General features: G+C 41.3%; 1 protein-coding gene across 2 annotated transcripts; it reads right to left on the bottom strand.

Annotated features, from left to right (window-relative positions):
* LOC144695929 (zinc finger and BTB domain-containing protein 8B-like) lies at positions 1-23,577 on the bottom strand. Of its 2 annotated transcripts, none has more exons than XM_078567023.1 (4): positions 23,479-23,577; positions 21,051-22,017; positions 12,134-12,312; positions 1-1,797 (listed from the first exon to the last, which is right to left on the bottom strand). In XM_078567023.1, exons 2-4 carry the CDS (start codon positions 21,976-21,978, stop codon positions 1,489-1,491), a joined length of 1,416 nt encoding a protein of 471 aa, XP_078423149.1. In that variant the 5' UTR covers positions 21,979-22,017; positions 23,479-23,577; the 3' UTR covers positions 1-1,488. The 2 variants fall into 2 exon arrangements, with proteins under 2 accessions (XP_078423149.1, XP_078423150.1); XM_078567024.1 differs by having other exon boundaries at positions 21,051-22,028; positions 23,479-23,563.
* Positions 23,578-26,068: the final 2,491 nt, after the last annotated feature.

A 26,068-nucleotide genomic window follows, 5' to 3' on the forward strand; every position in this document is an offset into this window, starting at 1 on the left:
TTTACGACATGCACATGTACATTAAATCACATCTACTCAGTAATTATGAAGATAAAACTTTAAAACAGTGTCCAAACCAACAGAAGTGATCAAACACCAAAAGGAACAATGCGTCAACGAGACACAGGGACACTGTTTCCACCCCATTATACAGCACCCCATTATACAACACAAAACAATGACAGTTTATTGAGCCAGGGCTAGCAAACAGCAATATAACCTATTAGACAAAGTTGAGGATTCCTTTATAGATGAGCAGTCTTGTCTGCTACTTGACCCCTTAGAAAGGCCAAATGTAAATTTAAAAAATTATTGCAGTTTAAAGCAGTTCTGATACATCCATCAGAACATGTACACATTTATAACGGACAAGTTTCGGCTTCGTTTCCTGTAGGACAAGTTCTCTTTAAATACTATTTTCTAGCCCTTGAATTTCACTTTCCAAAAGTGAAGAATAGGGTTCATCAAAATCTTTATCATTCCAGCTGTTCATTTTCCACCTCTGTTTAGCCAAACCTGTAGGCTGCCAGGAATGGGGAATAAATTTAATCACATACAATAAAAAAATAAAAAGAGACAATAATGAGAATGGATACAATTATCATAAATAGTCAAGTGCTGGAGAGCCTTCCTCAGTTGTTTGGAATCCACTCTACCTCCTTCCACCTGTGCCATATCCTGGTTAAATAATGTTCAGTGTCCCACAGTGGGCTGGGGAAATCCAGTAGTTCTGGCTTTTGGCCCCTAAAAACAACTCTAAGAGAACAGATTTTACTCAACCGTAGGAACACCAACACAATATCCACTATATACAAGCTATAAAACATCCACATATTAACCAACAGTGAATACTTCAATACACCAAGACTACCGTATTTTAGTGCTATTTAAAAAAAAGAACTTTATGTACATAGTTATTGAATGCACAGCATTTCAAGCTGTTTGATCTTGAAATTCTAAGTGATTTGCCAGTGGCACAGCCCAGTCAACCACTATAGTTTACTTTCCCAGAACAAGTCACTTACAGTAGAATTATTCCAACTCTGTTGTATTTGTGTAGGATATTGTTTGGGAAGAAAATAAGTATTTCTCACAAACAGAAATACTCAGCAAAAGCTGAAAAGGAATTGGCTCTAGATTTTCTGCTAATGCAGAAGATTTCACTTTGGTTTTATCAGCAGATATTTGGCTCTTTCCAGTTGAGAAGTTGTCACAGAAAGAGGCTTCTCAGCTTCCCCCATTCAAATCGACAGGCATTCTGTAGCATTCTTCTCTCCAGTTTACTGACCTCCTAATGAACCCCTTGGATAGGGGCTCTTTTAAACTGCTCATATCCCACTCAGAAATCACTGAGGGATCTGTAGTGGCTGGAGTTTCTTTGGCCTTGAACTTTCCTACTATATACAGTGGTACATAACTGCACCTGTTCAACATGATGCTAAGGGAGTATTTGCAATTCGCCTGGAGAGGAAATAGTTAAGGATAGCACTAAATAAATCCTTCACCATCTGTCAAGCTTCTCTGAATCTGCTGCTTGTCATCCACATTGTCTCCAGCAGACTCATTTTCCTCACTTGACTCTATGTACACAGGCCAGTTGGCATCTTTGTCGTCCTTCTCCTGGTTCTCCAGAACCTGCTCAGTCTGGCTCAGATTGACCGGTGATGTCTCCTCGTTGGTGGTCATCACACATGTGCAGCTATCGCAGAGGCCAAACCGCCTTGCACCATGCTGCAGGTTGCTGGTAAATGTTCTCCTGCATCCTTTGCAGACAATTGGTCTGTTCGAACGATGTACCTGCGAGATGGAATTCAACACATTATGCATGGTCAAAAATTGAACAAATGTCTTAATCAAATGGAACACAATAGCACTTCAAAGCTAGAACAAAATAAAATTAACCACTAGGCCACAATATTTATTTTAACAAATGGTTAAGTAGATATTTCTTGACAATTATGAAGCAGAAGTTACATTTCTGTCAGAGACTAACTATGATTCATACCCAACCTAAAGGAAGAACTGGATAGCAACCAATACATTTAGTAGTAACCCAGGGTCTGTGTGGTGTAGTTGGTCCAGGTGTGGCCTACAGACTACTGAAAAAGTAACACCAGCCACCAACAGACTCCTACATTTGTCTAAAGGACACAATAAGTTTATGTGACGCTGACAATCAATGTTTAAACTGAAGGGTAATTCACTTCAATCTTCTGTTGGTCTTGCTGTTTGATAGCTTTTATGTCAGGTAAAAATGTTTTTCATTGGTGATATAACACTAACACCATCACTCGAGACATTACCCTATTGCATTCGAAAAGCTGCAGGGCTGGAAGCATAAATGACCAGGCCATAGGAAACTGGTCCAAACAACAAATGCAGAATTGCTGAAAGCAACAGTGCCATGTTGGTTTGTCAGCACAAGCTTTTTAGGTACCTAACAAGTTTGCACTAGCTGTACAAAATTCAAATTACTTACAAGAATATTATAGATATAAAACAAGATATTGTATATAATTTCTGAATAACTTTAGTAAAGACGACAGATTCATCTGCCTTGCTAGATGAATAGAGGGATACATATCTCAGTTCTGTCCACATAGGTACTCACTCACTAGACTTGTAGCTTTGTTTTAGAGGGAAGCACAAGGTGTCCCAATGCCTCTGATAGTAAAGGCAGTGTACAGCTGAGTCTTGAAAAGAATAGGACACATGATTGATTCTTGGTCTACGTTGGGTTAGTTGGTACGGCAAAGCAGACATTGTTAAGGGCCTGCCTAGAAATTCTCTCAGGTAGAGTGACATTGGTCACTCTCATGGCAGTTCCAAGTGTCTCACATTCAGCTATGTGCCCATACTACTCAACACCCAGCTGTAAGATAGCATAACCCATCGCTGTAGCAATAGGAGCTTCTTGTGACTTGAACTGAATATCATATCTTTCACATGCACTCCTCTAATCTGCTGAAGACAGATTGAAACTTGCAAGAGAGAAGCAGATATTATTGGTCAAGGAGTTTTGCTGTACAAATGTACAGAGTAACACACGTAGTCAAATCTGACCTTGATTCAACTAAACACAGACCTCTTAAGAATAAAAATACACCCCACTATCGCCATTGGCATGCTTGGCATCCTTTTTCTGGTGAGTCTTCCGATCCTATCTAAATCTGTGTTTCAGATACCAGGTTTACTCCCCAGCCCTAACTAACTAGCTGAGTGACTATCCAAAGTACCCCTTTGTCTTTTTCTCACTGTGTTTCCAATCAGAAGGCAATCTCTAACTTCTTCCATGTTCTGTAATTCACCAGTACGTTTGTCATTAACATTGGATACCTCTCCTCCTCCCTTGGGCTGCTAGTTTAAGAAAAACATCTTGCACTATTCTCAAAATCAATAAGGGCTACCCAGGTGTGATGGAACAGACACACTCGCTGTCTATTTTTATAAAAGATATATCCTCATGCTTATTCCTTAATTTAAAACTGGACCTTGGCTGATCAAAGACCATTAAGATGGCTGACCCATGAGAGATTTTGTCTGTGACCCAGAACAAAAGAAGCCACTTTGCAGTTTCGGAAATCTCACACCTCGTTATCTCCGAGGAGCTACTAACGATCACCATCAGACTGCACAGCCCAAATTCAAAGGGAGCTACATTGAAGGCCTTTTGTATTTGATAACTCCAGCTGGCCAGCAGATATGGAGCATCTACTAAGACAATGGCCTCTCAAACATTCCTTTTAACCTATAAATGGCTAAGACATCAGCAGCCTGGAACACAAAGCCAATTTTTGAATACTGGATAATCATTCTTTGTCAGAGGCTGGGTGGAGAGGTAGGAGGTCATTTGAAATGGGCCTCTGGTTTGCAGTCAGTCTGCTGTTTAGCATCTGACTAGCAGGCCACACCGAAGAATCTCTGGCCCAGGTTGGACACCTAGCCCCATCTACCTCGCTTCTGCTGGAAGTCTGTAACATTGCCTATAAGACAGATGGATCTCTACATGCCTATCTCATTATGTGAATTCAACACCACTAGAAAAGTGAATTATCCAGCATCAATTTTCAACCTACCGACCTCCATGAAGGAATACCTCATTGGACTTTGATTCTGGCCTCTAAAACCCACATAAACAATATTTCTTTTTCTCTGTGGTCTCTGTACTGTAAATCTTTATTTTTTCTATCTCCCTCTGTACTATCTGAATACGACAGGGACGTTGCAAACCCTCTTTCTCATTTTGTGTGCGCGCAAATAAACTAACCTTTTATCATCCTATCTAGAGTTTGCTGTGGGGCTATGTAAAGAACATATCTTTTTATTTCTGTTGGACTGTGGATTAAAATTAAAATGGCTGCCGTTTAAAGGACATGTCTACTGGAACAGTGCAAGGGATATATACAATGTTGCTGTCCTGGAACAGAGTGTGTCATGAAAGACAGGATGGTACCAAGGAGTAGTATAGGCTAATGGGGAACTGCCTGACAAAAATGTTTTAATTGGTTCCTGACCAGGTGACCAAGGGAGTGTGAGAGAGCAGCGCCACAGAATAGCTCCTAGCCTGAAAGGAAAAAGACCTAAAACCTCTCCCTCCTGTGTGTATAAGATTCCAGTAATTCTACAATAATAGCTAGCTAGCTTTTTCTCCTCATATCGCTATAACCTGCTCTCTCTCTCTCTCTGAATTCCTCTTGACAGGGGTTAAAGGGAAAATCACTGTTAGAGACATTGAAAGGCAAGTGCTCAACCAATGAACTAAAGACCGAAAGTGCCACCTCATGTCATCAGCGAAGAACTGAAAGGAATTTGGAAGACATTGGTCAAAATCAACCCATTGAATCCTGTACTCTGGAATTGGTACTATTGAACTGTTTTATCCCATCCTTAAAATCCATGTTTTTGTGTGTCTTGTATGTATGTGTATAGGGATTTAAGAAGGGGTAGAGTTTAGGTTATAGAGTTAGAAATTAGCAATTCATATTTCTTTCTTCCGCCACTGGTTAAAGACAATTTATTCAATAAACAGTTATTTACTCATTAAGTTTACAAACCTGGTGCTTGTTTTCTGTTAACCTAAATTAAACAATTAGGGGGGCTGATCAAACTTTTTCACATTTGTCATGGCTCAGGGAGCAGTGGTGTTTGATATTGCAGCACAGGATCCTCAGTGAATCATGACAGTTATTAATAGAAAATTGAATCGTACCAAAATCGAAGGGTTGGGAATTACACTACCGCTTATAAAGAGGGAAACAAATCAAAACACCTGTTTATGGACGGGTGGTGAGAGGAGAAATTAGTGCTGTTTAAATTAACACCCCCACCATCCATAACACAGGCTTAATACACCTGGGATGAGACAACTGATCCTCAAGGTTTCAGTTTGAAGAAACAGTGAGCCATAACATTCCACAATCTAGATCATCTAGTCTCAAAATTTCAATCCCTAAAGTTTGTGGCTTTTTAATAAAAACTAAGTTTTGTTTTAAAATATAACACTTAAACATCACTAATTCCCAAGTTGTTTCTAAAGGGAACTGCAGTGCAGTCATAAATCAAAAAATATGACACCACAATTGGAATCAGCACCTATCTAAATAAAGTGTATAAAAATAATGGCCAAGGTACCTACACCTGGTCACTATCCAGTGATTCTTGCTAGAAAGTTCATGTGGGCATCTGTGAGAAGGGTCACGATCATTTGTGAAGCTTGAGACTGTCAAATAACCTAGCAACATTCATTGTGGTGAGTCACATGTGTAGAACGTGCACTAGTTTACTTGTTCTGCTTCATCTCTTTCAACCTTTTTGTAATAACTGACCAAAGAGCTCATCAGGACAAGGGGAAAACAACCATTTATACTATATGGGAAGAGAGTGCTCATTGGTTGGCAAGTGGACTCTGAAACCTGACAAAGGGACAGGAATAGTTATCCTTAACAAGCGTGACTATATCAACGAAATGCATGCCATTCTTAATGACGAGTCCAAACTCATATCCATTGGACCTGCCGCTCAACATGACCGGACAGCCTTGCTTGAAAGTAAGCTAAAAAAAAAAATGCTCTTACACAAATGCTGCAAGCGATGAGCTGCCGCATGATATATATGACAGGGTTCGTCCTCACGGTTCACTGCGTCTGCGTATGTATGGGCTGCCCAAGACACACAAAAGTGATGGCCCTGTATGCCCTATCTTACCTATGACCAGTTCTGCACAACATGCATTGACCAAATGGTTGCATGAATTGTTACAACCAGTTTTGAGCAAGTTTACCACATACACGGTGAAGGATTCCTTCACATTTGCAGAGGCCATACTGGCCTTTTCTTTTCTTTTACTTAACACTACTGACTCTTCTCTTATTTGTTGACCATGTCCACACAAGTGGAGTCTGTGCCCTTTTAGGGGCATGTGCTGGTTTGGTATTGTACCAAATACTTGTTTGAATGTTTCTGATTATTTGTCTATAGGATTACCCATAACAGTTCAGCCCAATTTACTGGTGTCAATTAATTTCTCAACCCTGTCTTACTTAACTCAAAGCCTTGGTTTCTGACTCTCTTATCCCTCTCAAATTCAACGACATTATGGTCACTATTTGCAAGATACTCCCTTACCGTCAGGTAGTTAACTAATGCTGAAATCCATCACCAGAGACAAATTGACTAAGCACCTGGGACGAGTGTCAGATGACCAAAAGAGGTCAGCATGAATTTGTCAAGGATAGGTCATGTCTGAGTAATCTAGTTCAATCACTTAGGACATGACATTAGCTCAGTCGATAGGGCTGTTGTCTAAATGTACATGTGCGTGCAGACTCCAAAAGTTGCTGTCAGTTTTAGTAGAGCAATGGCATGAGCGCTGACAGTTTGGCGGTCATTACCACACAAAATTCAGGGCATTAATGACTTAAGTGAAAGAATAGAGAGTTGTACAACCAAGTTTGCAGATGCCACTAATTCAGAAGGTACAGTAGAATGAGAGGAAGTTACAAAAGGAACACACAGACGAGGGCGGAATCGCCCCAGATTTGCACTAAGTGCGGTAGCGAGCAGGTAAAATGATGTTTTACCTGCCGGCCGCAATGGCAGCTTTTCACACCGTATCATCCCAAACCTGCCACATTAACGATGCGTTCCTGGGAAACACACCATTTCCATGAAGGCGGGGCCTCATTCGCCCGCCACGCCATCGCCTCGCTGCTTCATCACGCTGGGCACCATATTTAAAGTCCAGCCACAACACACCTCAGTGCTTCCCACTCACGACTACTGCAAAGAAGACAGGATGGCCCCGAAAGGCAAAAAAACTGCAAGCTCCAGGATTGATGACGTGTCCCTCCAGCGCCTTTTGGACACAGTGGAGGCTCTTTCCCCACTCTGGATGCAGGTTGGGCAGCAACCTCACTAATCTGGCTTGGGAGGCGGTGGCAGTGCTGGTCAGTGCCAATGCCCTGCAAAAGAGGACAACCACCCATTGCCGAAAAAGGATGAATGATCTCATCCGTTCCACCAAGATAATTAATGCTTCTCAACACTCTCAACTCTCTCACTCATCACACATCCAGGGATCTGACACCTCAATGAACAACACCACTAACTCCCACACACACACACCCTCACATCTCTATCAGGCTCCTACCCTCTTGAGCTCATGTCCTCATCCTGTCCATGGCTCCGCTCACCACACAAACATTCTATGCAATGCCATGTGTCCTGCTCAAACACTCTCCAACTGTTTTCATGCAGGAGAAGCCTGCTCACATCAGCAGGGAGAGGTCCCAGGCTGGGGGTGGAGTGGCCCACATTAGGCCCTCACTCACTTTGAGCAGTGTGCCATTGTGCTGACCGGTGAGGACATGGACCGTGATGGTGAGGTCAGCAGCGAACACCCTCATAAGGATCCTGCACCACATCATCCATCTCTCAATGCAAATATGAGTGCTCTCTCCTGCTTTTGACTCTGCTGCCATGCACTACTTATCTCTACTTTGGTTTACAGGGAGCTCTGCCAAGCAACCAACACCGTAAGCCAGTCAGTCTCTCAGCTCCATCCACATCCTCACCTCCAGCCAAGAGGACACCTCTTCCACTGAAGAGCTGCAAATAAGCAGCCTGGAAGACCCGTCACAACACTAACCCATACCCTGTACCAGTGGAGACACCTCTGGAACCTAGATCTAGAGCAGGCTCAGGTTCACAATCTGGTCATCGCACGGACACATGCCCGCAGCAGCAGGAGGCAGGTTCATGCGAGATCTCTGACACTCGGAGGGCTGCTGGGGATCAGGCATCTGTAAGGTCCGAGTCAGATGATGAGCCTCTAGATTTGGCCTTCCAACTCATCCTGGAGAGTCAGCAGTAGGTGTGAGAACATCATGCAGAGCTGTTGGAAGCCCTCAGCAGAGTGGCACGCGAGTCGGAGGAGTGCGTCCGCCTGCTCTCTTATGAAGTGGTGCCCATATGTGCATATGTGGAGGTCTCCATCGGGAGGATAGCGGACACCACAGATACCCTGGTCCAGCAGAACGTGGAGATGTGTGCAGACCTGTTCTCTATCGCTGGAGCCACAGGTGAGTTCCTGCAGGGAAACAGGGCAGCCCGACGTCTCTCCAGGTGCTCCTTCCCCTAAGGAGTCAGGCTGGGACCCCAAGGTACCCGAAGGGAGGACGAGCAGCAGCTGGACACCCCTGGGTCATCCACTCAGGAATCTGAGAAGCTGTCCTCTCCCTCCAAGTCCCCTTTTCCTGTGAGCCCCTCAGCCTCGTCCTCCGTCACCGCAGAGGGAGCAGCTGGCCAATGAATGATTCTGCAGTGAGAAGTGCGTGCGTGGCAGAGTCTTTCGGAGCCTCATGCACAAACACGGATCCTTCACGTATCATACTCACCTCAACGTCCTGAGCATTTTGAATGCTCCCAGCTGGGGTTCACTTTCAATTCTTCATTTCAGCTGACCAGCATCTCCGCCCACCCAAAGATCATACTCCCATGCAGCACTTGATCTCGCCTACCACGACTGTCGTTTCACTTTCGAATTAGACCGCATGGTCTGGATTCGGTTTTTCCTCCCCTCCCCCAGTCACCCATTTCCTTTCCCCTATCGTAGCTGACCCCCCCCCTGGCATCACCTTCCACCTCCCCTCTGTGACCTACCAGCCACAACCCTTCTCCTTCGGTGATGTCCTGGTGTACGTGCACATTCCCTTCCACTCTGAAAATCCCACCTCCATCCACATTCACCTCCCAGACCACCACCTCCCCAGCCTCACAGTCCATGTCTGCCTCAGAGTCCCCACCACCCTCACCGTCCCTTCTACCGTTACCACCCTCCCACCTCACTCAGGCACTTGGTCATTCTCACCATTCCCTCATAGCACGCCCACCCTCCGTTCACTCCCCAGGAGGCAGTCATGGACCCATCAGAACCTTCCTCGCACATTCACCTGGACATTCCCCCCTCTGGAACTCTCCTCCTCCTCCTCCTCTCCTCTCCACCCCCGCCACCCCCAGCCCCCACCCCCCACCCAGTGTTCCCCCCCGACACCCCTCCCCCACTTAGTCCCTCCCCCTTCACGACTCGCTCAAACACTCTTACTTCTTCTGCCACCCTTACTTCTTCCCCCCTCCCGAACTCCTTCCGCCACCCTTATTACTCCTTCCTCCCCCTGGACACCCTCCCCTCTCCAGACTCTTTCCCTTACACCTTCCACCTCCCTGTACACCTACCTCCCCAGTTTCCATCTTCTCCCCCGTTAACCCTCCTCCCCCATACTCGAGAGCAAATGATCACAAACTGGTTTTACGACGTCGCAAAATCGATTTTTGACCTTAGCGTCATATTGTCCGTTCATGCACCAAACACACCCAACACCAGTGGGCATGGAAAATCCCGGCCAGAGTGAAATTCTAATATGGGGTCATGTGAGTTCATTCACTGTGCATGACTGCAAGTTCAAGTTACAGTACTGTGTTTAGTTTTGGGCATCCTGTTATCTGAAGTATATGAAGGCAATGAAAAAAATGCAGCAATTATTCACTAGGGATGAGCAATTGTAGTTACAAATAGAGACTTGAGAAGTTAAGGCTTATTTTAGGAGCGTTAAGGTGAAAAGGTGATCGGATAAATAGAAATAGATTTTTTTTTTTTTTTACAGATTGTAGCACCTTGGTAGTATTTCGCCAAACTTAAAATAATCAAATAAAATGAAAGCAGAAGTTAGGGGGAAAAAAGTTTTTAACCAAAAGGTGGTTACAAAGCAGTTCTCTGCCAGATGTCATTGCTGAAGCAAGTCCACAAATAATTTTGAAGAGGAATTTGTTAAAGAGAGAGTATTAAATTGTATAGGGAGCAAGCACAGAGTGGGACAAGACTAGATTGGAAAAAACAGCAGCACTGAAGCAAAGACTTGAGTCAAATAGTCCTTTACATTCTAAGCTTTGAAGATTACCACAAGATAGTGAAATACCAGGGGCACCCTACCCAGAATTAGTCAATGCCTTCACCAGAGGAGGGAGCATATTGGAAGGTAGAAGGAAATAAAAACAGGAAAACACCATATAGACAAGGCACAGGTAAGTTTTGTCCTGTGAAGCTATTTGCTGATATGTTCAAGATAACAAACACCAGCATTTTCTCAAACACAATTAACAGTCACTTCAACAGTAACTTAAAACAACTTTATTAAATGCCTTCCATGATTTTAGGACATCCCAAAGCACTTTACAGCCAATTACGTACTTTTAAAATGGAGTGACTGTTGCAATGTCACAAATGTGAGTCAATTTGCATACTGCAATGTCCCACAAATAGCAATGTGATAATAAGATCATCTGTTTTTACGTGTGAGGTAAAAGAAAAATATTGATAAGGAGAACTCCCAGGCACTTCCTTGATATAGTGCCATTGGAACTTTTACATTCACCTCAGAGGGCAGACAGGGTCTCAGTTTAATATATTCAAAGGACTGCACCTTCGACACTGCAGCAGTCGAACTTGTGATGAAAGTATAATACATTTTCGTAATATTTTTCTGGTTTATTGTGAAGTAGGTTTATGGGGGAAAAGTATTGTTGTGTCTGTCTGCATGATTTGATTACATTTGGAGTCAAGTAAACTGCAAGCTTTAACTCATCAAAAGAAGCTAGGTGCTTGACATGCTAATGAGTAAACATGGATGCTGGCTTAGCATATAAATGTGAAGGGAATTTGTATTTTTAGATAAATGAAAAGATTTTTGGATTTCAAACTGTTTACAACTAGCCAGATAAGCAAGGCTAAGGAGTGTATTTATTTTTCCCAAAAGTTACTGACAATATTGGCAACATGGAAGTTTTTATATTATAGAGGAAGATACACAGTCTCAAAGACATATGGGACAATAGAATTTACATATTCTTATTACATAAGAAGAGAGAAACATATATAAAAGGAGAATGAAAGGCTTTGTGGAAGGCGGCCATGTAAGATCTAACAAGAGTGTATGAAATAGCCTTAATGAAGCCTCCAGCAATGTGTGCATGAGTCTGCTATGTAACAAAACTGAAGTTGCGTAAAAGCCATTTAGAATTCCACTGTCAAGTGGGTATTGCGTTAACCTGTTGGTTCTGTTTTAAATCCAAAATCTATTTTGGACTGTTGCCTTAAAAGGGGTGTAACTAGAGGTCAGGTTAATTAGGAATTTTAGGAGTTATTATAGTAGTAAGTATTTTTAGTCTTATGTATGTGCTTGAAATATTTTATTTTATTAATAAATATTTCAACTTAATTGTTAAAATCTCTAAAGGTCTTGGTGGACTTATTGTTCTGAATTCAGTGCATACATCTTGTAATAAATACAAATTGCAAAACCATTGTGTTAGCGCGACCAAGTTTCCCTCGTGGATTTGGTCCACCTGACACACGTCATCTGCCATGTCATAACAAATTACAGTCTAGACTGTGTGCTCAAGCCCTTGGAGTGAGCTTTGAACCCAAAGTTTTATAATTTACAGAGTTTAAATGGGTCAAGAACTGACTGTAGAAATTAGGATGTCAAGGTGATGTGATCACAGTATAGCTATCCATTATGGAGCGTTTACCTAATGATCATTTGATTATTAAAAGCAAGAAAATGCAAACTTTACTCACACTTAAAGCATGACTTCGGAGATGCTCAAGTCTGGTGAATCTTTTTCCACAGGTCTCGCAAGGGTATGGGCGCTCTCCAGTGTGTGAGCGCATGTGTCGTTTTAGGATTCCTTTCTGTTTAGCTGTGTAGGTGCAAAACGGGCACTTGTAGATCTTTTTTGGCACAATTATTCCATTCCCTAGAAACAGAAAACGTCAGCATTAAAACATGAAATGGCTCAGGTGAATCATGTGGCAAATGGGGGATGGTTGGGGGGTGTGGGTGTGATGGCAATGTAGAAAATACAAATAAATAACTTTGACAAGATATTATTTAGAAATCATCCATAGGAATAAATCTCCATGTGGGACAATGCAATATGCCGTTCATCCAAGAACATTTTCCAATATGATAGTAATAACCCCAAAATCCAAGTTTTGAATCTCATTTAACTCTCTGCACAAAAACTTAATGAAGTACTACTGAAAACTGGAGACAATGATGTTAATTTGAAATTCTGAGTATTTTATTTGTGCTTTTTTTTTTAAAAAATACTTTTTGCTACACATTTTAATGATGTCATGGGATTAGCCAACAGGACACAATTACATCAGCATGTTGGCAACTGCACTTGATGCCGCAAAATGTGTTACTTTAGTTTACTTCCTTCCAGCTAAATTTCTTGCTCCACCCATTTCCTCTCCTGGAAGTATTGGTTTGTTTGCTGAAGCACAATTCCACAGATGCCAGTACCTAGCCAAATGGACATTACCTTGAGGGTTTCACATGAATAAAGGACAATAGACCATTCAGAGACTAGAGCATCTTTATTCAAGGTCAAACAGGTTATCATCCACAACTACACAGAGTCTTCCAGCAGGTCACTGAACAGTGATGACTGTTAGAAAGCATGGCCATTTTCTACCACCCTTCCTACCCTGTAGTGCAACTGTAATGGCTTATAGCTACCCCTGTGGGGTTTGCCTAACTCAACACAGGCTACAGATCAAATCTGGGAACCTCCTGATCCGCATGGTTACATTACTCACTGGACAAACTTGCTGAATCGTGAGAAGCACATTATTTTGTTGTGGAATGAAATAAAAATACGAAATCCACATTGGAAAATGTTGTGGATTACCACATGGTGTACAAGGACTAGACTATACAGACCATATTACAGATTTTATTCCTAGTTTCTGCCAAGTTAGTTAACCTACCCCAGGGCAGAAGCCAAGGGTAACAAATAGCAACAGCCCTCCTGATAGGAAAGAAGCGGGGGAAAAAAGGTTAAGGTTCCAGCTTCTGGATATTATCCAGTGCCTCCTGCAGGAAAATACAGCCCTCTACCATCCCACCGCAGTCTCATTGCTGGCAATATTCACATTCAACAGCTCACATTTGAAGAACTGAAAGTTGCTGGAGGGCTACCAATTGGAGTGAGTAGGTGGGAGGGAGGGAATGAATTGTGACTAATTAAAGTTAAAATAACATACAGCAGATATAGAATCACCAGTGGTGCAGCTCTACGGATTAAGGAATGGAACACTCACACGCTCTCACACACTGTATTTCACTATGGATCAAACATTTTATCTTACCCTTCAGTGTACCAAGCAAAGATCCAATGACAACAGTCCCATGTTAAATGTCTATGATCCAAAACACATACTGGGAATCACAGATCTGTAACCTGGAATTTGCTTACTGCAGTCACTCCAAAACCAGGATCAATAAGAAGAAAGGTCTGAAATGGCTTTACAAGGATTTCTGCACAATTTGAGGAATGATTCTCACCATCAAAAGTTCTTCTAAATATCAAAAGGACTAGGTAAAAGATCACTGAATGTGTGAGAAAAATAGAGGAAATCTGTAAATAAATCAGGGAGATGGGCAAGGAGTAAACAGAAAAAAAAAATGAATGAATTCCTAAAATGTGTGCCTACAATGGAAGGAACATTGCTAAATCTAGGTATGAGTGACAAATCAGAAATTTTAATTAAATGTAGTGAGCATAATGTAATTGGGTTTCAGGTCCCAATAGAAAACATTAGCACAAAAATAAGAAGGAATAAGCTAGAGGGGTGAGGTGGAAAGAGAAATTATCACAGCACTGTAGATGAACAATGGCATGTATCTTAAGAACTGCAAAGATGCAGAATAAACATACGGCATTACAAAAAGGAGACTACCTCAAGTTTCCCAATTCAATGGATAAAAAATGTTAGAAACCAATTGAAGAGGGTAAATGGGGCCAGTAGGAGTGATGATGATGATGATCATAATAATAACAATACTACTACAAGGGGTTAGGGTGCAGCACAATACGAGACCATTCAGCTCATGTCTGTGCTGGCTCTTTCAAAGAGCTATCCAATAAGTCGCACTCCCATGCTCTTTCCCCATAGCCCTGCAAATTTTTCCTTTGAGTATATATCCAATTCCCTTTTGAAGTAATGATTTAACCTACTTTCACGATCCTTTCAGGTAGTGCATTCTAACTCAATGTAAAAAACAATTCCCATTATCCTTCTCTTTGACATTTCGCCAATTACCTTAAATCTGTCTCCTCTAATTGCTGACCCTCCTGTCAATGGAAATAGTTCCTCTCTGTCTAATCCCTTAGAATTTTAAACACCACTATTAAATCTCCCATTAGCTTTCTCTGCTCGAAAGCAAAGCAATCCTCTTCTCCCCATATAACTGGAATAACCTCACCTCAGTACCATCTGGCAAATCTCTTCCGCATCATTTCCAAGGCTTTGACATCATTCCTAAATTGTGATGCCCATAGTTGGATATAATATTCCAGCTGACGCCTAGCCAATGATTTATAAAGGTTTACTATAAGATTCTTTATTTGTATTCTATTTATAAAACCCAAGGTCCTGGATTTTATTTTAAAAACAGCAACTCATTCTGCCACTTTCAAAAAATTTGTGTATGTGAACACCCAGGTCTCTCTGTTCCTGCACCCCCTTTAAAATTGTACCATTTAGTTTATATTGCCTCTCCTGATTCTTTCTTCCAAAATGTATCACTTCAAATTTCTAATCAGAGAATGATACCACACAGAAGGCCATTCACCCCATCATGCACATTTCTCTGCATTAAATCTCATCTGCCACGTGAATGCCCATTTCACCAGTCTGTCTGAAATTTGCTCATATCTTCCTCACTGTTTATTACATTTACAAACTTCACATTCTCTACACTTTGAAACTATGCCCCCATACTCAAGTCCAGATCATTGATGAATCACATGATAGCAAAAGCTAAACACTGCAGATGCTGGAAATTTGAAATAAAATCTGAAAATGCTGGAAATACTCAGGAGATCTAGCAACATCTGTGGATAAAGAGACGGAGTTAACGTTTCAGGCATGTGGCCTTTCCACAGAACACATGGTAGTTTTCTCCTTTAGAATCTGAGGAAAGTTCACGGGACTGAAATGTTAACTTTGTTCTTCTCTCCACAGATGCTGCCAGACCTTCTGAGTATTCCCAGCATTTTCTGGTTTTATATCACTAATTATATGATATTAGGGAAATAAATTAAGTTACAGATAAATTAAGATCCAATGATCCTCAGAGAACTAGGGAAAGAAACAGCAGAGAGCTTAGAAATTATATTTCCGTCAAGTGTGGATTTTTGCCAGACAACTGAAGAATGGTCAATGCAATATCCACTGTCAGATAGAGAGCCAGTGTAATTATAGGCCATATAATTTAACATCTGTGGCAGGGAACATTTTGGAATCTTTAATTAAAGGTGAATTTACTAAATTTCTAGATTAAAACAATTAGAACCAGCCAACACAGATTTTAGAAAGGAGACTAAATGACAGATGGGAAAACACAGCGTAAGTGGTATATACATACTTTCAAGAAGCCTTTGACATGGTCCCACATAGGACACTCATGAAGAACATTAAGGGATATGAAATTAAGGGACGGGTGGCAAACTTGGTTAAAAACTGGTGAGAAAGGAGGACAAGAGTAGAATTTAAGGGCAGCTTCTCAGTGGATGGAGCAGGTAGTAGTGTCCCACAGGGTTCTATTCTAACATCAAGTTAATTCCTGATGCAGACCAATGAGTTAGATACAGGGCTACATGTAAGAGGTAGCCAAACTGCAAAGTAAAGAATTCTGAGGAGCAAAGGAAGCTGTAAGGGAATATAGATATGATGTTGGAATGGGAAAAAAAAGTGTTAGATTGAATTCATTAACAGTAAGAGAGGAAAACTCTCTTAATCATACACTGGGGTAGGCTGGGTTATGGGGTAAGGGCAGAGGCTTTAAGGGGTTCAGAGTCATTCGGCATTAAAAAGCAGCAAGCAGCACTTCAAGTGGATAAGGCAGTTAAAATAAAAACTAATGGAAAACTGTTTTATGGCAAGAGGTATTGAATACAAAAGTCCAAAATTTAATGGTGAATCTATATAAAACCCCATTAAGACCACAGGTGCAGTACTGTGCAGTTTTTGGTTCCACAAGAGAGGAAGGATGTTGAAGCATGACAGGGTACAGTGCAGATTCATCAGATGCAGTCTAGTATAAGGACATACAAATATGAAGGTGTGAAAAATTGAGTGGTGATAATATGGTACCACATGTAGTCATTGAGACAAACAATGTAGAAATGTTTAAGCGGAAGCTAGATAAGTACCTAACGGAGAAAGACTTAGAAGAAAAATGTTCAAACGTTGGGATGAAGTATGGTGGAGAAGACTCATGTGGAGCATAAATGCCAGTTGGGCAAATGGGCTGTTTCTATTCTGTAAAATTCTACGTAACTAGGGGCTCTTTTTGATGTAGGAGGACAATACGAACTGCTTTGATGGACTGTTTAAAATCATGAAGAGTTGAGACAGCAGACTGTTTCCAATGATTGTGGGATCTAGACTGAGGAGAGAGATATTGGATTAAATGTAAGAGATTTAGGGCAGCGGGCAGAGAAACTTAAAAAAAAACACAGCTGGTTGTGAGGATGTGGAATACAATACCAGAGTTAGTGACTAGAGCAAGGCCATGTTAACATTTAAGAATAGATTAGATAGGTGGTTGAAGGAAAGGGATGTGGAAACAGGGTGGGCAGATGGATTAGGACTACTCCTTGCTTGAAGGATAAAACCAGCATGCACTGGTTGACCCAAATGTTTTGTGTCTGTTATAATTTCAATGTAATAATTATAGTGGTTTATTTGATGCCTTTATTAGCACTTTGATGACAGGGTGTGGATACCAGCTTTCTGGACCATTTAGGTCCCTGCATCAGCAGCATAACAGAAATGTATTGCCAAATTCTTTTGAGATTATGAAAATCTGGATTAGATCAGATACTTAAAGCCAACAGAGTACAAGAGAAAATGCTGAAGTAACTCAGTTGGGACGACTAGATTTCTGAATGGGGCTGACTGGCAGAGATACAATCAGCCTTATGGTACATGTGGTTTCCGTGTCATTGGCACCAGCTGTTTATAACGCATTGATCTAAATGTTCTGATGTTTAAAATGATATGCATGGTGATGCTCTTTAAGAAGGGACTTATACGTAAGGCAAGATTTGGTATCAATTTATGGTCAAGAATTGGAAAATCTCTCCCATATTTATCTGTGCTATTGCAGTAGTGTGAAGCCTATTTCTTGGGGTATGATTCTAAAGGCAAAACCTATCTTCCACCATCTCACCCAAGTGTTCATTATTTATTTGCAAGCCTCAACAAAAGAGCATTGGCAGTCTATTTAATCACAAAAGCACAACTGAGGACTACTGCTGTCCCCAGGCAAACATTCATCATTTTACAGCAAGAGTGATGCAGAGCATCAGGGGTTCCAGAAAAAAAAGCCTTGCATTTATATATTTAAAAGCCTTTCACAACCATTGGGCGCTTCAAAGAACTATACAGTCAATAACACACTTTTGAAGGTAGTCACTGCTGTATTAGCAGGAATGCGGCAGCCAATTTGCACATAGCAAGCTCCCAGAAACAGCAACGTGATAATGACCAGAAAAATCTTTTTGTATTGTTGATTGAAGGATAAATATTGGCCAGGACACTGGGGATAATTCCCATTCTCTTCTTCAAAATAGTGCCAGGGAATATTTTACATCCAAAGGGCAGGTGGGGCTTTGGTTTAACATCTCACACGAAAGATGGTAACTCCTCAGTACCGGAGCACCTGCCTTGATTTCTGTGCTCAAGTCTTAGAGTGGGACTTGAACAAGGAACCTTATGACATGGAAGCAAATGTGTTACTGACTGAGCCATGGCTGACACAAGATCAATTATAGCTATATTACAATCACTTCAGCTAAACTCATCATGGACTACAGGTCAAACATGGGAGATTTGCTAGCTATCAAGGTAATCTTAGGTGAATTATATTTAATAAAAAGCAATTCTTTCCTCTCATATGTCCTATAGACCTTACATCTTATATAGTACAATGAGTCAATGGTGATGAACTCAGTTTCCTGCTTGTTTTTGGAGTGGTCCATGCTAACAACTGACATATGCTTAGCCAGGACTAATCAGATACCAGGACCTTAAGAAAGCATGCTAGCAGTTCGAGTCGCTGTTTATGAGTATATTGACTGTCAGACTCAAAGCTCACAACTTGATTCTACAAACATACATCTACTGACCCCACGTTTTAGTCTTCCTGGTCACTACTAACTCAAGTATTCAGATTTTTTTTTAAGCTTGGCCCAGCTGTAGAGCTAGTTTATTCATTACCCTAAAAAAACAGGTTACCACTTCCAGAAGTCATTCAACAAGGTTCTCAGCAAGGGGCTATTTAGGAAAAAGGAACAAATGGCTCCACTGGCTTCAATAGGGGATTGGTTAGGAGATAAACAGTGGAGGGCCACTGGGTATGTACTCAAATTGGAAGGGTGTAACTACTCGTGTCCCATAGGAATTGATCCTGGGACCACAGCTTTTCACTATGTTTATAAATGATTTGGATAAAGGGAAATCCAGATATCTTAGTTTGCTGATGACCCAAAATTAGGTTTAACAGCAAATAGCTTAGATAGGAGCAGAAAGTTGCAATTTACATAGATAAAGTGAGCAACAATGTGATAGATGGAGTTCAATATGAAAAAAAAGGAGGTCATTTGGATACAAGAAAGACAGATTAGAGTATTGTCTAGGTGACAAGAAGAGAGATTTAGAGCTACAAGTACCGAAGTCACGAAAAGACGTTCAAAAAAAAATTTACTAAGTTAATGGGATGTTAGCCTTGATCTCGAGAGATATGGAATACAAAGAGGTGGAAGTTATTTGACGGTGGTATAGAGCTATGGTTAGGTCCCATCTGCATTCAATTCTGGGCACCACACCTAGGAAGGTGATATTGGCTTTTAGGGGGCACAATATAGATTCACCAGAATAATATCAGGGCTAAATAATGGCAACAGTTTGCATAAACTAGCCTTTATTCCTTTCAATATTGAAGGCTAAGTGGTGATCTGAATCAGCTGCTGAATATGATTAAAAGGAGTTAACAATGTATATAAGACTGAAGCTATTTCCTCTGGTGGGAGAGTTCAGAGCAAGGGCCATTCAGGGGTGATGTTAGAAAGCATTTCTTGACACAAAGGGTAGTGAAAATCTGGAGCTCGTTCCCCAAAAAGCCATGGAGGCTGGGGATCAATTGAAAATTTCAAACATGAAATTGATAGACTGTTATGCAAGGGTATTAAAGATTATGGAACCAAGGTAGATAACAGTTAAGATACTGATCAGCCATATATCATAGAACAGGCTCAAAGGGCTAAATGGCTTACTCCTGGTTCCTATGTTCCTAACAGTCAACTAGTGGTACTGAGACAGAAATAAAGTGCTACAACAGCAACAGTACAAAGTAAGTGAATTCCTCTCAGTTCCAAGACTCCAAGCAACTCCTCACTGTTAGGAAGTGTTTTTTTTTAATAAAAGGAGCTGATTCAAAAGGAGAAACTGCCTCTTGAAGCAGAAGAGGGATGTTAAATTATTTAGCAGTACAGCCATGATAAAAAGATTTCAAGTACTTTAAGAAATAGTAACTCCTAACCTAGTTAACCTGCAGTCAGTAGAGGGTCAGTGATAAAACTTTTGATTTGTTCTGAAGTCTCTACAACAAATAGGATCCTGTTCACAGTAATTCCTACAGTTCATCCTGGTTTTTAAGCAACTGTGTTCCCCGAGAATATTCCTGAATAAGTATTCTGTTGTAATTTAGTGCTGATATATGCCTCGATCAAAAAGACATGCAATGTGCAAAAAAAACTTGCAGCTCAAAAAAAAAGAACAGAGCAACAATTGACAAGAATTGCCAGCCCATGACAGATTAACACGCACTGATCAACAGAATAAAAACCAATTTATTTACTGCATCTAATATACACAGCCATATGTTGCTAGAAGGAATTTTACTAAAACCACCCAGTTTATAGGGTGGTGCCCAAGATTTGCCCAAACATTTTCATGTTGGAACATGCTGGTTGGCCCACTGTCCTAGCCTCACACGCCGTTCCTGGTGCACTGCTAATCATACTGACCTTCATCTATTGGACCATTGTTAAGCTAAACCTGATCTCAATTTATGTGGGTTTATACAAAAAAAAAGGCCTCACTGTCACCTTATGGCTATCTAAAATTGAGAAGGTTTACTTTTCCAAACCCTTTGGTAGATTCAATCAACCTTTTCCTTGGTATTACTTCACTAAGGATCACATGGTGTGCAAGTGAAGTTAGTTGTTCCCCTGTTCATGTATAGGAAGCATTTTGGCTGCCCGAATTTCACAGCACCTCAGTTATTGGAATAGTCACCAACGGTACAAGCGAATATACTACGTTATCAGAACACAAATTCCTAAGATAAATGCATCTCCCCCATAGCACTGTTAAAGTGATCCATTTCGGAATTGGTCAGTAATATGGATCTCACCTGCATCCTCCCCATACCAATCACTCTGTACATCCATCATATTGGAGAAGGAGCCCCCTCCGTCCTCTGGACGCCCTCCTCTGGAAAAGTGCTGTATCAGATCCTCCTTCCGCTGGACATTCCCTGTCCTCAATAAAACCTCTAAGAACTGCTTCATCTGATAATTTTCATAGGCTATTTCCATAGCTGGTGCAGATTGCAGCCTCTCCTCAGCCTGGTCTGTGGCAGATGATGAAAACTGCCGGAATCTGTCAACTGATTCTACTTCATCCTCATCAAACTCAACTTTAGGTTCTGGAAGTTTAGGTAATGATGGAGGGTGAAGTTTCTCTGGAGAAAGGTTGTCCTGATCTTTCTGTGCAAGATCTATAGGATGATAAGAATTGCACTCATTCCAGGTTATGCCTTGATTGTCAGGGCTTGATTCCTGCTGTTGAATTGATGTAACGGGGTTTGGACACTGATTCCTACAAAAAGATACAGCATCCCCAAAGGCTGCTACATTATTCCCATTCTCCACATGATTGCAGTTATCATCCTTCTCATCTTTCACGCAGATGTCAAGAGAAGATCTAATGTACAGTTTACAGAAGCTGACTACATCAGTCATCTGCAGGTAACTAGCTGCTGACATAACTTCAATAACATTCTTACTGCAAAGGTTCAGCTTTCCAGAATAAAGAAAGTCCAGTATTATGGAAAAGGCCTCAGATGTGACAATGTCCAGGGAGGCAGTGCTAGGACGCCCACTATCATGGATATAGTGAATCAGCAAGGCTCTGAAATAGCCGCTGTTAGCAAATAGAATATTCCGGTGAGCTTTGAAGATTCTCCCCTCCACAATAATGCTGCAGTCACAGAAGAAGTCCTGCTTCCGCTGTTCATTTAGTTCTCCCAGAAGTTTAGTGTAATATGATGTGATCTCCATCTTTCGAGAGCAAGACTTTGTCAAAAGATGTTTTGCTGTCTGTAAAATAACTTTAGAAGATCAGAAAAGGCATTATTTTTTAAATAATGTGTTCAAAGACAAGGATATTAGCGCCACAGATAGAATTCTCTCTCACTTTGGCACTCAGTGTCAGCATCAAGCAAATAGAATAAGGCTCCAGTAAATAAAGATAGCAGGGTTATGGAATAGTCCTCATTTCACAATACCCAAGAGGCAAAGCTCCATTTACTCTGCACTTTTAACCCCAATGAGGGCACCCATTCCCTTATACACCAGTGAAATTTCCACTTCCCTCATCAGCTTTCCTTAATGACCCTCCATCCAGACCACCTATGTATTGTCCATTTGAGATGGCTTATGAACAATTTTTGCTGGACAATCATGCCATCTAGAAATGAAATGCTTGGTTAGTACTAGGTTAAAGAAAGAAAGGCACCTCCAGATCAGCATTTATGAATGCAAAGGTTGCCTGTGATGGTGCAAATACCAGTTGACCGAGCATTGCTGATCTCATCAGTGTTTCCAATAGGCCTTTCAACAATTAAATTTTGATTCAGAACAAGGAAGACACAAATGAACATATAATGTCAGATAAACTGGATGTTCGCTGATGATTTAAAAATGTTTTGAACCACATAGGTAGATAGGAGTAAATCAACATGACCAATCAAATCAGAGGTCCAAAGTATTTTAAGTACAAGGGGCTAGTCTAGTACTCAATGTTAACAGTAAATTCATTAAGGAATAAATATCCATTATAGCAGAACAGTAGTAATATATGACAAAAGTAAAGAAACTCACTCTTACCATTAGATAACACAACTGCATGAAAAGTACTTGCATTCATTAAAGCACAAAATTTTCCAAAATGCTGCACACGGCTTTGAGGGAAGTGCCAGTTTTTCATACAACCATTAGGTTCAATTTCATTTTGCTGTCCTTAATAAATTTTAAAATAAAACTCCTCTGACTCACTTTTGAACAGTTTAAAGTACTAAACTTGTTTACGAAAACTGGATATCGAGTAGCAAATAGTAGGATAACTTTGGCATCCAAATTTCTAAATTCTGAATATTTGTTAATTAACAGAAACAGACCTGTACTTAGGGAAGATCAATTCTGCTATTCTTTGACCTGTTCTAATGGGCTAATTTTTTTAAAATATTCGGTTCTTGACACTCTTTATGACGTCACAGGGACTTTATTTGACCCGTAACAAGAAATCTTTCGGAAAGAAACTCCCTAACAAATACCAGGCCCAGCAAATTCAATTCTGAAGCTAAGAATGAAAGATTAAACCATGTCAGCCATCTAACTATTCAGCTGCAATACAGCACTTAACAGTTGCTAATGAAGATTACAATAGGTCAGAGTTTAGGATTACACACTTTCATTTCCTTCAACAAACATCCTTCTCACTTCAATTGATATCTCATCGACTTGTTCAAGGCCACAATCACCCACTGGCTCCATATTTACCTTTTCCTGCCTTTGGCCAGAGGAAAATATCTCACCGATGCCCCCCTCACCCACACGCCTCGCCAACCTAACCTGGCCTCACACCGGAACTCGCTGCGGCGCTCATTTATTGACAACAGCGCACACCAATAGAAAAAGCCAACTGGCGAAAGGATGAGCGTTTCAGCCAATGGGAGGAGGGGTTAGTGGGCGGGCCTATTGGGCTAGCAGGTTCGGTTACAGGGGCTGGGGGGGCTAGTGCGCGTGCGCATCAGGCTGCTGCCGGGAGTTATAGTTTTCTACTTCGTTGGTCACTGCGGCAGCTTGGCCGGAAGGAACTACAACTCCCAGCGTGCAGCGCACAGAGGGCACAACTGGTCCACGTCAGTGACGGTGAGTGGTCCCGGTCCAGTGATGGTTTCCGCTTAATTCAGTGACAATCCAATGGAACCATTGAAGAACCGACCCAATTCTCACATAGAAACCGCCGGCTAATGTGCTGGATGTTGAAAGGGGGCTGGCCAGGATATTGACCCATAGAATGGTCACAGCACAGAAGGAGGTCTTTCGGCCCGCCGTGTCTCTGCTGGCCCTCTGAAGGAGCAATTCGCCTAGTGCCACTCCCCTGTCTTCCCTCTGTAACTCTTTCAAGTACATTCACAGTTCTTGGTTTCCAGGAGTTGGACATGAACCCACAACCTTCTGATTCAAAGGCGAGGGTGCTATGAACTGAGCCACAGTAGCCTTGCAAATTTTTCCTTTCAGATAATGATCCAATTCCCTTTTGAAAGCCTCAGTTGACCCAGGTGGCTCAGGCCAAGATTATTATTATTAAGACTCTATCTGCAGGCTGCTTCTCACACTCCCACAGCAATTGCTCCAAATCGCCTGATTGTCCCTGAACTGTGCCCTATTTTATGCTTAGATGTGATGTCGTGCATTATGTTTTTATATAATTTTTCCCACTAAAATGAAATGATTAATTTCACTGCTGACAAACATAGAAACATCGAATGGTCACAGCACAGAAGGAAGCAATTGGGTCCATCGTGATAACGCTGACATTCTGCAAGAGCAAATCATCACATGCCTCTCCCAGGCCTTTTCCCCATAATGCTGCAATCTTGAAAGCCAAGATTGAATCTGCCTCCACCCACACTTTAGACAGTGTGTTCCAGACCCTAATCACCCCCTTCATATAAAAGTTTTCCTCTTGTCGTCTTTGGTTCTTTTGCCATTCACCTTCATCTGGTTCTCAACCATTCTGCCAATGGGAACAGCTCTCTATCTGTCCATATCCTTCATGATTTTGCACACTAACAACTTTCTTCTCAACCTTCGCTTCTACAAAAAGAATACCCCCAGCTTTTCCAATCTTACTATTTAACGAAAGCTTCTTACCCCTAGAACCATTCTCATAAATCTTTTCTGCACCCTATCTAATGCATTCACACCCTTCTTAAGCTGTGGTGCCCAAATTGGATCCAATATTCTAGCTGAGGCTGAACCAGTGTTTTACTGAAGGTTCATCGTATCCTCCTTGCTTTTCTATAATTCTAATGATAAAGCCCAGGAACCCGTATGCTTTTTCACCTTCTTTCTCAACCTGCCCTGCCAACTTCAATGATCTGTGCACAGATAACCCAGGTTCCAATACGCCTGTATCCCCTTTAGAATTGTATTCTTTATTTTATATTGACTCTTTTCGTTCTTCCTCCCAAAATGTATCACTTCATCCCTCCCTGAATTAAAGTTCTGCCTCATGTCTGCCTATTCCACCAACTTGTCTATGCCCTCTTGAAGTCTATCTCTATCCTCCTTACAGTTCACTATACTTGCAATTTTTGTGTCTAGGTAATTGTATAGATCAAGAAAAGCAGTGGTCCTAACACTGATCCCTAGGGAACCCCACTATATACATTCCTCCAGTCCAAAACTACAACTGTTGACCACTACTCTGCTTCCTGCCACTCAGCCAATTTTGTATCTAGTCCATGGACTTCAACTTTGCTGGCAAGCCCATTATGTGACATTTTATCAAATACCCTTACAAGTCCATGTACACCACATCAACCATATTACGCTCATCAACACTCTGTCACCTCATTAAAAAGCTCAATCAAGTTAGTTAAACACGCAATAAAAACAGAAAATGTTGGAAATACTCTGCTGGTCTGGCCTCTGTGGAGAGAGAAAGAGTTAAGGTTTTAATGAGCAATCTGAAGAAAAAAATACTTATTTGGAGGAGGGTCAATTTTAGTAGGGTGGGAACAAATCTGGCTGGGTAAATTGAAATCAAAGATTAGCAGGCCAAACTGTAACAGAACAATGGGTTGCTTTTAAAGAGGAGATGACTTGGATACAGTCCAGATACATTCCCAAGAGGGGTAAAGGAAGGGCAACTAAAGCCAGAGCTTCCTAGATGACAAGAAAGATAGAGAGTAAGATGAAGCAGAAAAGGGGTACGTATGACAGATGTCAGGTTGATAGTACAAGTGAGAACTTCTTTCCCCAGGCAGAAAATAGAATTTCAAAAGAGAAGTGAAAAAGGAAATAAGAGGCAAAGAGAGCAGGAAAAGAGACTGGCAGTTAAATTAAATGCAAATTCTAA

The sequence above is a fragment of the Cetorhinus maximus genome, chromosome 21 (genome assembly GCF_964194155.1).
Source record: "Cetorhinus maximus chromosome 21, sCetMax3.hap1.1, whole genome shotgun sequence".
In the NCBI taxonomy this organism is placed as follows: Eukaryota; Metazoa; Chordata; class Chondrichthyes; order Lamniformes; family Cetorhinidae; genus Cetorhinus; species Cetorhinus maximus.